At 34.0% G+C, this 14,075-nt stretch overlaps 2 protein-coding genes across 4 annotated transcripts; both read right to left on the reverse strand.

Moving 5' to 3' along the window:
- Positions 1-69: 69 nt before the first annotated feature.
- LOC133803923 (uncharacterized) lies at positions 70-2,338 on the reverse strand. Of its 2 annotated transcripts, none has more exons than XM_062242069.1 (9): positions 2,182-2,338; positions 2,050-2,076; positions 1,879-1,958; positions 1,284-1,356; positions 1,065-1,122; positions 855-906; positions 749-773; positions 559-650; positions 70-458 (listed from the first exon to the last, which is right to left on the reverse strand). In XM_062242069.1, exons 1-9 carry the CDS (start codon positions 2,287-2,289, stop codon positions 407-409), a joined length of 567 nt encoding a protein of 188 aa, XP_062098053.1. In that variant the 5' UTR covers positions 2,290-2,338; the 3' UTR covers positions 70-406. The 2 variants fall into 2 exon arrangements, with proteins under 2 accessions (XP_062098053.1, XP_062098052.1); XM_062242068.1 differs by having other exon boundaries at positions 70-461.
- Positions 2,339-4,791: 2,453 nt separating this feature from the next.
- LOC133803919 (uncharacterized) lies at positions 4,792-12,715 on the reverse strand. 2 transcript variants are annotated; one of them, XM_062242065.1, is made up of 13 exons: positions 12,319-12,715; positions 10,872-11,910; positions 10,553-10,777; positions 10,238-10,464; positions 10,058-10,132; positions 8,821-8,892; positions 8,638-8,736; positions 8,277-8,348; positions 8,081-8,195; positions 6,835-6,903; positions 6,429-6,684; positions 6,244-6,325; positions 4,792-5,567 (listed from the first exon to the last, which is right to left on the reverse strand). In XM_062242065.1, the coding sequence occupies exons 1-13, from the start codon at positions 12,451-12,453 to the stop codon at positions 5,067-5,069; spliced, it is 2,967 nt and encodes a 988-aa protein (XP_062098049.1). In that variant the 5' UTR covers positions 12,454-12,715; the 3' UTR covers positions 4,792-5,066. The 2 variants fall into 2 exon arrangements, with proteins under 2 accessions (XP_062098049.1, XP_062098048.1); XM_062242064.1 differs by having other exon boundaries at positions 6,244-6,328; positions 12,319-12,714.
- Positions 12,716-14,075: the final 1,360 nt, after the last annotated feature.

Genomic DNA, 14,075 nt, shown 5'->3' on the forward strand with positions numbered 1-14,075 from the left:
TCTTCTCTATTTCCTTATTATTATTATTATTACTACATGAGGAACAGTACATTTTTATGACACTTAATGTTTAACTACTGAAGATCCAATAGTTTATCCCAGCAATTACTGTCTCCAACTTTGACGTTTACAATCAATCAAAAACATATAATGAGAAACGAAGGCCCCAGTTCCTAGATTGATTCTATAAAGAAAATTAAAGTCAAGTAGTAGGAATAAGAGTGTTTAAATAGTACATCACATAACTTCAATGCACATACCAAATTTTACTGGATTGATATGCAATTCTCACTTTTAACATATTAATAATCACTTTTCTAAAATTGCCCACTAACTTGTTCGTAAGTTATTCGACTGTTGACGCCGTATAATATTTTGCCCCGTCTGCAACTTCAGTTTGAGAAACTCACAGTTCTGCATCTGATTCATCATCTTGGTCATCTCCTTTGTAAGAACCACTGCTGCACATAGATTGATCATTTCTTAAAATCTAGATGTAAGCCAATTGGTGTATACATAGCAAAGTATCCTAGAGAAGACTGTTAAGAAATAACTTACCTTGTTCTGCTGCAGTGATTACTCAAATCTTGACATAAAACCTTGCTTACATCTCCTACTTTCACAGATCCTTTCTTTATCAGTTCCGAAAACTATACAGGTAAGAGATAAAATGAACTGTCAATAATGACCAAATAAAATCAACATTTAGTAAATTTCAAATTTTTAGAATGGGAGTGCATGAACTCACCTCATCTTCTGTTTCCTCAAGTAACCTGTATCACAAACAAAGATTATGCTAATCATCTTTGTCAAGTGTTAATTACATAACAAATACAAAAGTCAAATTCTCTCACCTTCCACAATAAGTTGAGATGTCTTTTGAATAAGCACGAGCTTCTTGTTTATCTAAAAGCAACAGGGGAAAAAATCATTACAAAGAAACTGAATAAAAACCATATTTCATTCTAGAGCAAGTTTCCTGCTATGCTCCCCATTTGATTGATTAGAATATTTAATTGAGGCATCACGAGTCACCAACTGGAGCAACAACAGAAAATACTTACCTGTGAGATTATCCCAGTCATCTACTTTGATCCACTCCTCTTGTTCAGTTGACTTGACCTGGGCACGGGAAATTAGACAAAAATGTCATCATACCTTACCATGAAAGATGCCATTTAGCTTCTTACTATCACATGAAATAGCAAGAATGCCTTAGAAAGAGATTTTCGAAAAGATCAAAGCACAAAGAAAAAAGATACTAAAAGAACACCATAGGCTACCTTATTAAGAGTGTAATCTTGCATCTTTTCACAAAGGCCATCCAGAAGTTCAACAACTCTCAGCTCACTCATTCTGTTAAAAAAAAAATCGTTCCAACATAATTTGTTAAGTTGATTGAAAAATTCACTTATTTATATAATTTGATTAGCACACGATCCATTGTTTTACTACTGATGCATTCTGCATTGTGTTCTAAGTTATTGAAATTCATATACTTTTAAAACACAGTCAGTCCTCTAAGATATCATGTTTTGCACTATTATTTATAATGAAAAATTACACTCTCACCCATACAATCAAATAGTAGAAGAACTAATCTATTAAGAATATGGACAATTGCTGAGATTGAAATCATCCTATTCCATTGTGTTCTGAGTTATAGAAAATTCATATACTTTAGAAACATTCTGAGATGGGAAGTGAAGTTTCCTTAAAACAATCAGTCACTCCTCTAAGCTAAGTTATCAAGTTTTGCACCATAATTTATAATGAAAAATTATAGTCTGACCCATATAATCAAATATTGATGAACTAATCTGACAAGATTATGGACAATTGCAGAGATTGAAATCATCCCATTCCACATTTCCATACCTGTAATCAATAACCTTTCCTCTCCGTTGACCTTTAGAATCCAAACGGTGTCTCATATCCAAATGATTCCTAGGCTTTTCCTGATGAATCCATTACATTAGAAATGCATTAATTAAACAAATTTCCCAGCTAAATTTCTTAAAACAAAGAAAGAAAAAAAGTTGATCTTACATTGGAAAGGCCTCGCTCAAGCTCCACCTGCCAAAAAAATCCATGAATTTTTTATGTTGATTTCACTGAATTTCATCAAATATATAAACATTTCTGGATCTAAATTTTGGAATAGAGAGATTTTGAGCTTACAGCAACAGCATTACAAGCAGCACATTTATCGTCGATGCAAGTAACGACAGAGAGGAAGGAGACCATTAAAATCAGCTTCAGCACCAATGACACACTCATCTTCATCATCTTCTTCGCCTTGGTCGTCGTCGTCTCTCCTCTCTTTTCTCTCTTTCAGAATTTTCCCACGCTTCTTTTCAAGTCTGTTCTCTTGGGCCGAACTGACTGTTTCTTGGCCCATGTTTCAGTAAGAATACTTGCCCACATCTATCGAATTGCGGCCCATATTTGCTGCAAAAAAAAGTACAGTGATTGCAAACTTGGTCTATATTTACAATTATGTCCATTTTTTATTTTGCAATTTTTTTCTAAATTCTGTATTTTTAGTATTTTTTAAAATCTTAAGTATTTTTGTAATTTGGATAGGAGTGACAATTAAAATTACGACACAACAATAGGATTCTAATTATTGCGGGTTAGTGTTATGAAAAATAGATGTGGGTTGAAATTAGGTTGAACTCGCATTACAATACGATTTTTTTGAGTTGTGTTAGTGTTGACCTTTATCATACGAAATTGACACAAATTGACCTGTTTAAATTTACTGTATCTTTAAAATTATTAATTTATTGTTAAAATATTATTTATTTTCATATAAAATAAATCTTAAGAAGAAAGAAAACTCTTTAAAATAAGAGAATTGCTAAGAAGTACCACTGGTGCCCAGTACCACAAGGAGATAGCATACTGTTATTGGTGCAATCCAATATCGGGTCCCACATATTTGAATTTAATAAATATTATGGGGTATCGCTAACCAGCTATAGAGTGTCCCTCATGTGGTGTTGGACACATTAAGATGCCAAATAACAACACGCTTAAAATAATATAGCATAATTTATTCACACTTAAATAATTAATTAATGTTAAGAATTTTATTACTTATATTGATATTTTGTGATAAATTATTTACTTCATCATTTTTGTTACTTGAAATTTTATATATTTTTATATAGTATTTTATTCAAATGAGCCAAATAGATTGATATAATTAAAAAATGCAAAATAAATCAAATATGTGATATTAATCATGTCGATCAACATGTAGTGCATGATAAATCTAGTCGACACGTAAACACGGTGGGTCGACATGCGAACACGATAGGTTGGGTTAAGGTTGAGATTTCTTGACACGAAACATATACGGGTCGGGTTAGGATTGACCATTTAGACACGCTAACCTGCTAGGACACGAACACGAACATGACACGATGACACAAATTGCCAGGTTTGGGTTCTTAGGAATAGGAATGTGAAACCAAAACTTTATTTGGTATGAATTTGAGTGGAGGGTTTATGTTGGTGTGGGTCTCATTTTTAGTTTATTTTTAGGTGTTGACCCTGATTTTAGCTAACTGACACGGAGTCAAATATGCTTGCTGTGGACAAATACGTTGAAATGAGAATGATGACAAAAACAATAAAGCACACGAGAGTTTATAGTGGTTCGGCCCCAGAATCTGGTAACAACCTACGTCCACTTGAACTGTTATTGATGTAGGATTCAAAGGAGTGATCAAAAAACTAGGGTTCAATGAGTTTCACAAACCTCTGAAGAACAAAACAATATATCAAATATGATAACTCTAATCTCAGATAATTAGAAAGCAAAAAGTCCATTTTCCTTGAGCTATCTTTCTCTATTTATAGGCTCAAGGAAGATTACATTAATTTGTTACAGATATTCTTTCCTAAGTAATCAGATACTCAGGAAATCATGGGAGATGATTTCGGATTTGATCATAACTACATAAGATTTTCTCCGTATATAGCGTGTATACGACCAGGCTAGTCGTATATAGAGATTGAGTGTTGCGCCAATAGATATCTTCCTGGTCGATAGTCGAGCATGAATTCTGCCAGATGTCAGCCACGTGTATTAAATGTCTGCCATGTTATCCATGCCTGTTTTTTGGATAACATTAGGGAATATCAAACTCCTTGAATACTTGAGTTTAATATTACTTTAATCTCAACCCTTTTCAACTTAACCCACTAAGAAGCATCCTTACACCAAACACCCCCTTAGAGTAGTACGAGTAGTGATGGTCGGGTGTGGCAGGATGAAGAGGACATGTGACTCAGGCAAGAGTCAAGTTTTTGGATGATCAAACTTGTTTCATATTACCACCACTATTCATACTACTCTAGTGATGATGATGATGATCAACAATGTTAGGGAAGCCAATATTTTCACCTTGCTCGAGTTCGAGAGGGAGGTAAGAAGGTTTCGTTGATCATCATCATCACCATCATCATATTACGACGAAGAATGAACGAATGATTCACATCATCTTTCAACGTTTTGTTTACTTGAGTTTGGCTTTCTATGTCTTTTTTTTTTCCATTAAAGGGGGTAGTACATTTCAAGAGTAACATTAGGTTTTGATGAAGCTTAGATCGCATTTTCGAAATAGAACTTCTATAATATGAAATGAAAGACCATGATTGTTATCATCAATTAAAATTTCCAGCTCAAGTATGCTCCCTCAAAATTTGAGATTCCAGTTCTTTGTTCCAAAATATTGTAGGTTAGACAGAGTCAAGTTCTCAAAACAACATACTACATAATTTTAAAGAAATATACGTCTATTCATTGATTTATTTTTTTTCAAATAAATCTTTGCATAGCCCAAAAAGGAAAGAAAAAAATGGAACAAGAAACACATCTTCAAAGGAAAGTCCAGGAAGGAAAGGCCATACAAGCAAAAACAATAGAACTAATTCATCTATAGCAAGCTATACAACAACACACAAAAATCATGATAATTGCTACGTGATTCATCAAACCCCTAATATTACCACAACAAAATCGGGAAAATGCAATAACATAATAAGATCACCAACTAGAATGCATTCCAATTATCAGAACTTTTCTTAGGAGATGAGACCTTGAATGGACCAGAGGAGCCGAATGGATCTGTGTCGTCAAATGAGAAGGCACCGCCACTGCTGGCACCAAAGTCTTTTGTGCTGTTTATGGAGTCGAACCTCGTCAACCTCTCGTGATTCTGACCAAAATCTCTGGAGCTGCTCATGGAATCAAACCTTGAGAAAGAATTGGGGCCAAAGTCTTTCGAGCTGTTTATGGAGTCGAATCGAGTGAGCCTCTCAGGCTGAGAGGAAAATCCAGCATCGTGCGTGCTGAAGGAATCAAACCTCGAGAAATTGTCGAAGTAGTGATCACCTGCCTCACTGTACCTTGGTGAGTTGCCGAACCTTGAAAGTGGTGTGCCAGGCACAGAATCATCAAAAGTAAAGGGGCTTTTTCTCTGAAAGGCGCTTTCTGCATTAGGAGATCCCGTTCTCACAGGGTCAATTGAAAAACTGTCTGAACCAAAGAAATCCTGAAGGAGAAGGATGACATGAGAGTTGCACGAAAAGAGGATTGAGATTATGAAAAACTATAAAATAGTCTGATAATGTTTACAACAAAACAAATGACACAGCAGCATAAAACCAATGTCATTATAGAGCTTAACAGTGCGCCTTTAAAGGCAACTGCATCTCACTTAGGCCTAGACGCAAGTACATCCAATTTCCAGGCAAAAGAGTTAAATAAATGCGTTTTAGTTATAGTTCATAAGCTTAACCACATGCCCAATCACCAAATCTTGAAAAATTCCAGGCATCAGATATAACCTTCAATATAGAATAATACAGGGATATGGGTACAATAAGGAAGTAGGTAAATCACATTCCAGGTCCAGATGTAGAATGTCTTTAAAAGAAAAATATATTCTTAAAATAAAGATTTCATGTATACAAGCTAAAAATTGAAGCACGTAAATCACATTATTTCCAGGTCCAAAATGTATTTTAAAAGAAAATTGCAATTTTTTGACATTAAAATTTCATGTATAAGTTCAACCAATGTGGGGGAAAAAAATCTTTTAGGGAATTAAATAGCCTTATTTAGAAGACCTTTAGGTGAATGTTTAACAGATAACGGTCACACAGGTTTCAGTGTCTAATTAAAAGGTTATGAAAAAGGCCAAGGTGCTTCGGGAAGCAAAGACTCACATTGGTTTTTGAAGCATCAAATCCCCAAACGGAGTCAGCATCATCTTTATTGTCGAAATCACCCCATGTTGACTCATCAAAGCTTCTGCCCAAAGAGAATTTAAATCAGCATTATCATATGATATTATCAATGACTGCTAAAAATGGATAAAATTCAAGAGGATAAACAAAGATCAACCCCCCACCTATGAGTTTCTGCATCTGCTTCAGAACCTTTACCATAATGAGCAGTTGAAAATTCTTGAGTTGGACTTTCTACAGCAGTTCTTCCAGCTGGACTATCATGAGAGCTTCTTGCATATTCATCTTCATTATGGGAGAATACTGATTCATTCACAAGGGCACCATCGGCAGAAAGCATTTCCCTCTGAACAGAAGCCGATTGAGATGTTGGACTAACAGGTGCATTTTTCACATCAATTGTGAGGTCATTCACAAATCCTGAAAGTTGAATTTTTGTTTCCACACAAATAAACAAGTATCAGTCGACATATTTTCCAAAAATACTTTACTTCAATGCATCCGTAAAATTGACACTGTTTATTGAAGACCAAAATACAATCTAAGCAAAAGAACAACTAGAGGGCAAACCTTCATCTTCAAACTTATCCCATTCCTCATCCCAAACAGCTGCTCCCTCTTGAATGCCGGGTTCCCAGCCTTGAGCAATGCATAAATGAAACACAATTAAGTAAATTGTTCAGGCAATATAACAAATAAAATAACAGGTTGCAATTATGTGTAATTCTACAAATTTCTCGTTTTTCCAATTGAAAGAAACTTCCATGTACTCAAAACTACCACCACTCATTGGAAAATGGGAAAGATAATTAGCGGGGCTTGCTGTGAAGCATGAAGAAAGAAGTAAATTCTAAGAATGAACCATTTGTAAGTACATCCGAGTTCACCAGAAACAGTATATAGGCTTATCTTAAAACAGATGTATTTTAATAATATATTCATATGTAAAGGTGTAAATATTCCTGAAGAAGAACATATCCTTATCTTTATATATTATAAATGTGAGTTTGACAGAAATTATTATTCTCGGGTAGATTTAACATTTTTTCTATTGTTCTCTAACTCCGTTAGTTTTAAAATCATCTAAATAAGATAAATAAATTTTAAAAAAAATAAAAATTATCACATATTTTAAAACTTTATATTAAAATATTTAAATTACTCTATCAATTATGTTTTCAAAACTATAACAAAAAAATATTTATGTGCTTAAATTTATTATTTTCTTTGTTTTATTACTATTTATTTTTTCATTTAACTTATTTTGTTTATCCAATAGTGAAATAAGACATTAATATACAATTTTTCTTATTTTGCCATATAGTTATTTTTTTTAAATGAGAAATTACTTGTATTAATTGTTCTAACCATTAATTAAATAGTATATATTTATATATATAACTTTTTGTTGGATCTTAAAATTTTAAATAAAAATTAAAATGCACCATATCTTTATATATGAAAAGTGTATTTCTAATGAATTCTTTGTTTAACGGTTTTTTATTTTTTTTTAGAACTATAGACGATGTTTTAGTTTATTTTTTTAAAATATGTTTTATGTCATTCTTGTATATAGTATGACATTATTTATTTAAAATTTATATAATAATTAAAAAATATAATAAAAATAAATTAATATATTTTTTAAATCAAACTAAGCAAACGTGCAATGCACGTTGCTTTCACCTAGTATTTACGCATGTTTGTATACAGCATGCGCACTCCAAAAAATTATACTATTTGTGCTCTCTATCTAAACAAAGATTCTTTGTTGAAGGTAGCAGCAGATACTGAACATCGAGAAAGACATACGTACCTTTTGGAAGCTCAATTATCGCACTTGACTTAACATGTAATCCATGTTTCTTGCAACGTTCAGTTAAAGCCTTCAAAAGCTCCTCAAGATCATATTGTATACGATCAGCACGAACCTATAAGTACTGCTTTGTCAGTAAAAATAAACTTATCTAGAACTTCTAACAGATCATTATAGTTTCTTAGTCATAGCTAACCTGAAGGATACCATCAGCACTGCCTCCCTGTTCCATTTTGACAATTGCTTGATGCAGCTCCATTTTCCTTGCCTGGGAGAGAATCAAGAGCATAACATAAAATATTAAAAAAATTGAGACATCCAATAAATTGAGAACAACATTAATATGAGGGCTCTTTTAAGGTAATTATGCTATGTGAATAGCCAAGAAACAAAATTCACCAATAATATGTAACTTCTAACTAAGAAGCAGATAGAGTACCCTTTCACACCCAAAAGACATACTATAAGGACAATAAATTTTTGAGAGTGGGAGAAACTAGTCAAAAACAAAGCTAAGCACTATTGAGCAGAGAAAGTCATGGTGCTGCATATATCACCTGAATATCACGAAAAGTAGCATCCTCGATGGTTAATTTAGATGCTATCTCTGCCACTTGCTTGTACTTTTCTTCATATTTCTTCCCCAGCAACTCAGCCTGCAATAAATATTGTAACCATATATTAAACACGACACTCAAACTATTTTTAAGAAAAATAAAATCAGTAAATTTTTAAAGTACCTCACGCTTATCTGAAGATGCCCTTTCTGTAATCTCATTTAATTTGTTATCACATCTGCTTTTGTATAGAACCTGAAACGAAGATAGCATAAAGCCATAAACAATAACAAATGAAGAATAAAAAGAGGCGAACCACATTAGAATCGATAGTGACAAACAAAGGTAACAAACGTCATAGAACTACTGAAGTCAGGTTTGTTTTCAACCCAAAATACCAAGTTTAGTATCTTCTTTATGATTCAAGCATCATAAGCAATAATGAAATAGACTAATTTCACAAGTTCAGAGAAAGACTATCCCAAGTCGGTGAACTTACATTTATGTGATTTAATTCTTAGGAAAGAAAGAAACTAAGTCAATTTGGCAATAATGGTTGGAATTTACAGGAAAGGGATGGGGAACAAATTAGTTGGAATTTTCATTTTTTTTTCAGAAATTTAAATGATGGAGAGATGAATGAGGTTCTTCTCTTATTAAAAAGAGTGCGTAGTAGAAATTGGTGCATATTCTTGAAAGATTGCAGGGTTTAGAGATGTCTTCGTGTAAAGCAGCATTTGACACCCTCAGAAATTACACTGCAAGTGGAACACTTCAGTGGGCTTCTTCCCTTTAGAAAACCATTGTACCTCCAAAAGTCAAAGTTTTTTTATGGCAGGTCATGTTGGGTAAGCTGAATGTTCACGAGGTAATACAGAGATATAGACCAAAGTCTGTCAACCATCTATTTCTGCATTGTTCTGTTTCGTTGCAGATTTGGTTTAGACTTTTAAAGGAGTTTAGCCTTATTTGGTGCATTCCAGCTCAATGTGAGAAAGTTTTACTATTTCAGATTAAAGGAGGCCAAGACGTAGCTGCTGTCCTTTGGGTTTTATGGTTGGAAAGGAATAAAAGAATTTTTGAAGACGAGGAAAGTGAATTGAAGAGACTGGGATAATTTAAGGCTAAAAGTTCCTCTGTGACTGCATAATGATAGGAATTTCAAAGACGCTGCTTTCTCGTCGTGGTTGTGAAATTGGAGTTTTTATTTCTATTTTTTCTGTTTTTGTTAAGGAAAGGTTTTTATTTGTATTTTATTTTTTGAGTTCTGTCTTGGGTGTACAACTTCTGTACGCTCTTTCTTTTTGTATTTGATACTTTTTGATTAATTCAAGTAGTGCTGCTTTGTTTCAAAAAAAAATTGGCAACAGTGGTTTACTAAAATCAGATGGTCAAAAAATTAAGAACAGAAGCTACTCACAAGTTCCTGCATTTTTGTGCGGTAGTACTCAATCTTTTCTCTGGAATCCAATATGACATTCTTTGGTTCTTCAACCTACAAGAATCAAAGAAAAAAATTCCTTATTATCTAAGAAAATGAAAAAATTCTGATAAAAGCAAATGAGTAGCTGCAATAAATGAACTAGAGCAAAGGACATGCCTTTTTCCCTGCAGCTGCTGTTTCTTCAGGTTTTGATACAGCAGAACTCTGATGCCCATTGTCACGTTGATCTGGAAACAAGTCGCCAAAAGCAGGTGCTCTTGAACTTTGCTGATTTGATTGCACTCCATCTCGCCTATGAGCATTTGCCTGCACTGTTGGCCTCAAATTAACATTAGGCCCCATTGGCTGAGGACCTGGCATCCCTTGTTGCTGCTGTCCAAAACCTAAACACAAAAAGAAAAAGAAAAAAGCCTATCAAGAAACATATGAAGGGAGAAGGGCAAAATCAAATACATAAAGAACTACTCTTACCAGATCCAGGGCTTGGACTCCAAGCTGCATTGCTATGAGGGGCCCTGGGTTGGCCTGTCAATGACAGCAAGGTCTCATCAAATAATACATTGTTTGGAAGGGCAACTGGAAGAGGGCGACCTTCTCTAAACCGTTCCATCAAATAAAGAGCGAAGCAAAACTCCTTCAACGAAAGCATGCTGTCATTGTCCTGATCAGATAAATCCCACACCTGCTTTAAGACCTCTGGTAAAGCCAATGAAACCTATGTTAAAAATGGGAAATAGTAAACTAAACATCCAAACAAACAATGCATTCAAATTGGGGGGAAAAAATTCACCTCTTGGCAACCTCCAACTCAAAAATAGATTCCGGGCCTGCTCGCCGGTGATTCTTCCATCTCTGTCAGTGTCTACTTCCATAAACACTTTAGTGTACTTTTGGACATCAGATGGTTTCATCTTTGGCCAGGGAAGCTGTGAATTGCCTGGTGTGGTGGTTCCCACTCCAACTGAAGTACCAGATGACGTGAAAGAGGAAGAACCAGGGGCAGCCGGCTGGCTTGGGTTCAAAGGTGCTTGTGGCCGCTGAAATTGATTAGCTGCAGGCTGCACGGAGAATGCATCCTGCAATGAATTAAGTGAACTGTTTTTGTTGGAAGACTGGGGTGCACTAGAAACTGGAACGACAGCCAATGTGGCAGAAGCACTAGTGGCAGAATACATAGACCTAGAAGAGTCTTCTTTAGGTAGAGAAGGGGTTACAGAAAACAAATCACCACCAAAACCTGTAGTGGAAGAAAACCCATTTCCAGAACCTACTAGTGCTTTTGGGTCATTAACTGCTGGTTGGGAAAGCGTAGAAACTACAGGTTGTGGTCTAACTACAGGAGGGGACGCAGAAGGAGTGATCCCTCTAGGACCAGTAGGAGGAGGCCCAGGCCTCCCACCAAGCCAATCGTTTGAGATACTGGAGTTCAGGACATTGGGAGCCATACTACCTGTACTTGTCGGCATGGCTTGGGGTGGCCTCACAGACTGATTTTGCTGAGGGAAAAAGCTCTGGTTAAAATTTGCATTAGAAACACCAGGGCCCCTAAATCCAAAATTTTGAGATGGTGGTGCAACCGATCCCATCTGTTGGGGGATGGGGGCAGGGGCTGGGGCAGCTGTAAGAGCATTTGGTTGAGGAGCGGATGCAGCTGCTAGATTAATTTGCGGAGGAGGAATTTTGGCAGCAGCAGAACCAAACAATGCTGCCTTGACAATTTCAGGTGTTAAATCTCGCTTACTTTGTGCAACAGTCACAAGTCTAAGAGCATTATAGAATTCTGGGCGGCCAAGAAAACCAGTTTTGGTCTGATCGGCATACATCCATATCTGACAATCATAAACATCGCACATTATAATTTTGAAATTCTGTTATTCAAAGGCGATAAAGAACAATAAGATGGCTAATTCAGAACTTCATCTTCTTTTGTAGAAAAACAAAACTGTAACAGATAACAATATATTAAACTCGAAGCGAATTCTATGGTTTTCGTCAATTACATATACAAATATTTAGCTTAACCAAGAAATTTGATATTAAATGAAGAACCGTAATAATAACATTAATAATTTAACAGTAATCGAATCAGATCTGCAATTGTTAATCTCTGATATTAAGGTATAGAATTCGAAAACAGCAATGGCAATTGAGTATATATCTATATCTACATCTACATAAGAAGACGAAGAAGAAGTGATGCATAAAAACCTAAAGATGAGAAGAAAAGAAGAAGAAACCTGGGCAAGAACTTGTTTGGGCAAATTGGCACCTTGGAAGAAAGCAACGGCTTCAGCTCCACTGATCCTGCCATCGCCATCCAAATCTGCTTTCCTAAAGTAAGCTTCGAACTGATCCATATTCGGCCCCGCCATATCTGATATCTTGGACAAAAATCGAAACCCCAAATCGCCCTATCCAATCGAAATTAGATACATGAAAATGGAGTTTGGAAGATGTCTTTGAATTGAATCAATTCAGCACCACTGTACTGTAATAGCATAAATTTGTTGCGTGAGATCGAATCAGATCAGATCGAGAACGAGAACCGGTGAGAACAACTTTCAATTTTTACATGTTATATATATATTCAAAGAAGAGAGAGAGAGAGAGAGAGAGAGAGAGAGAGTATTGTTTCTATTTAAGTGGTTTTCTTTTCCTTACAAATTTGATATATGAGTTGTCCGACTGACTTGTCTCACTTGCTACTGGCTAGGCTAGCTATGACCGGAAAGTTTATGACTCTCTTCTTTTTTTTCTTTTCTTTTTTCTGAAAATGCATCCCAAAATTTCTCAAAAAAAAAAAAATTCCAAACAAAATAATTGTAATATTTTTATCATGGTTGTCCTCTAAATTTATTAAAATTAGCAAATTCATCCTTATATTTTATTTCTTAACAATCAAATCTCTTATATTTTTTTTGGATATTGTGTTTTGTCTCGTTACATGTTTAGACCATGTGTTTTTGAAAAATTAATTTTTGGATCTTAAGTTTTGTAAAATGATTTAAATAAACTCCATAAATCTAATTTTGATCAATAAAAAATTGAATATGACAACACAAAATAATTATTTCTTTGTTCTGACTTGTTAGTTTGGTGAATTATTTCTAATTTTAGTTAAAAAAAATTGATTGAATAAGATTTTGAACCATTTTACAAAATACATGGTCCAAAAATAATTTATCAAAATATTGCGCCTAAACAAGTAATGAGTCAAAATACAAGGTCCAAAAATATATACACTCTTAATTTATTTTTATTATTACATTTGTAATAATTTGTAATAATTTTATTTATTAAATTCATTGTAAATTCAAACCTATTATAAATAAATATATATTTTGTTTTTACAAAACTACTATAACTTTCTATTAAGAAAAAATAAAAAGTATACAATAATTTGAGTTTTAACCAACCATGCTTATTAGAATTGTAATAAAGAAAACTAAGTTACACCCAAAAAGTTGATCAACAAGTAATAATATAGTTTTCCAGTAAGATACGATAAGAAGTTTGGTTCAACAACATGAATAATAAGTAGAACAAGAAGAAACGATCACCATAATTATTAACACACATTTTGTTGCTTGATGATCGAAAATGAACGTTTAGAATTTCACGATGGACATCATCAAATTTGAAGTAGAAAAGAAATCAGGCTGACTTTATTGCTTCTTGTGGCTGCAAATAATCAAACTATATATATATATATATATATTAGTAAAGTGAAATTATTATATGAACAATGAAGAAACCACAATAAAAGACAACAACTTTATGGGTGATAATATCTGCCAAAATAATTATAAAGAATATTAATTAGAATAAACAAGAAAAGTAAAAACTTATATCCTTCGAAGGTCTTTTAAAAAAAAAAAATGATAACAAATAACTCTAATAATTATAAAGAAAAATATCAGTTTGGCTCTTGTGGTTTGCCGTAATATGTGATCGGTCCATGTATTTTGTTAAATGACAATTCAGAAATTTTATG

Source organism: Humulus lupulus, chromosome X, assembly GCF_963169125.1.
Source record: "Humulus lupulus chromosome X, drHumLupu1.1, whole genome shotgun sequence".
Taxonomy (NCBI): domain Eukaryota; kingdom Viridiplantae; phylum Streptophyta; class Magnoliopsida; order Rosales; family Cannabaceae; genus Humulus; species Humulus lupulus.

Excerpts from the sequence above, each read along its gene's own strand:
- LOC133803923 (XM_062242068.1), bottom strand. The coding sequence starts at position 2,289 with ATGATGAAGATGAGTGTGTCATTGGTGCTGAAGCTGATTTTAATGGTC. Across the intron at positions 1,123-1,283 it reads AAGATTACACTCTTAATAAG|GTCAAGTCAACTGAACAAGA; the intron begins GTAGCCTATGGT and ends TCCCGTGCCCAG. Across the intron at positions 462-558 it reads AATCACTGCAGCAGAACAAG|CAGTGGTTCTTACAAAGGAG; the intron begins GTAAGTTATTTC and ends ATCTATGTGCAG.
- LOC133803919 (XM_062242064.1), bottom strand. The coding sequence starts at position 12,453 with ATGGCGGGGCCGAATATGGATCAGTTCGAAGCTTACTTTAGGAAAGCA. Across the intron at positions 8,893-10,057 it reads GCACAAAAATGCAGGAACTT|GTTCTATACAAAAGCAGATG; the intron begins GTGAGTAGCTTC and ends TCTTCGTTTCAG. Across the intron at positions 8,737-8,820 it reads CATCTTCAGATAAGCGTGAG|GCTGAGTTGCTGGGGAAGAA; the intron begins GTACTTTAAAAA and ends TATTTATTGCAG.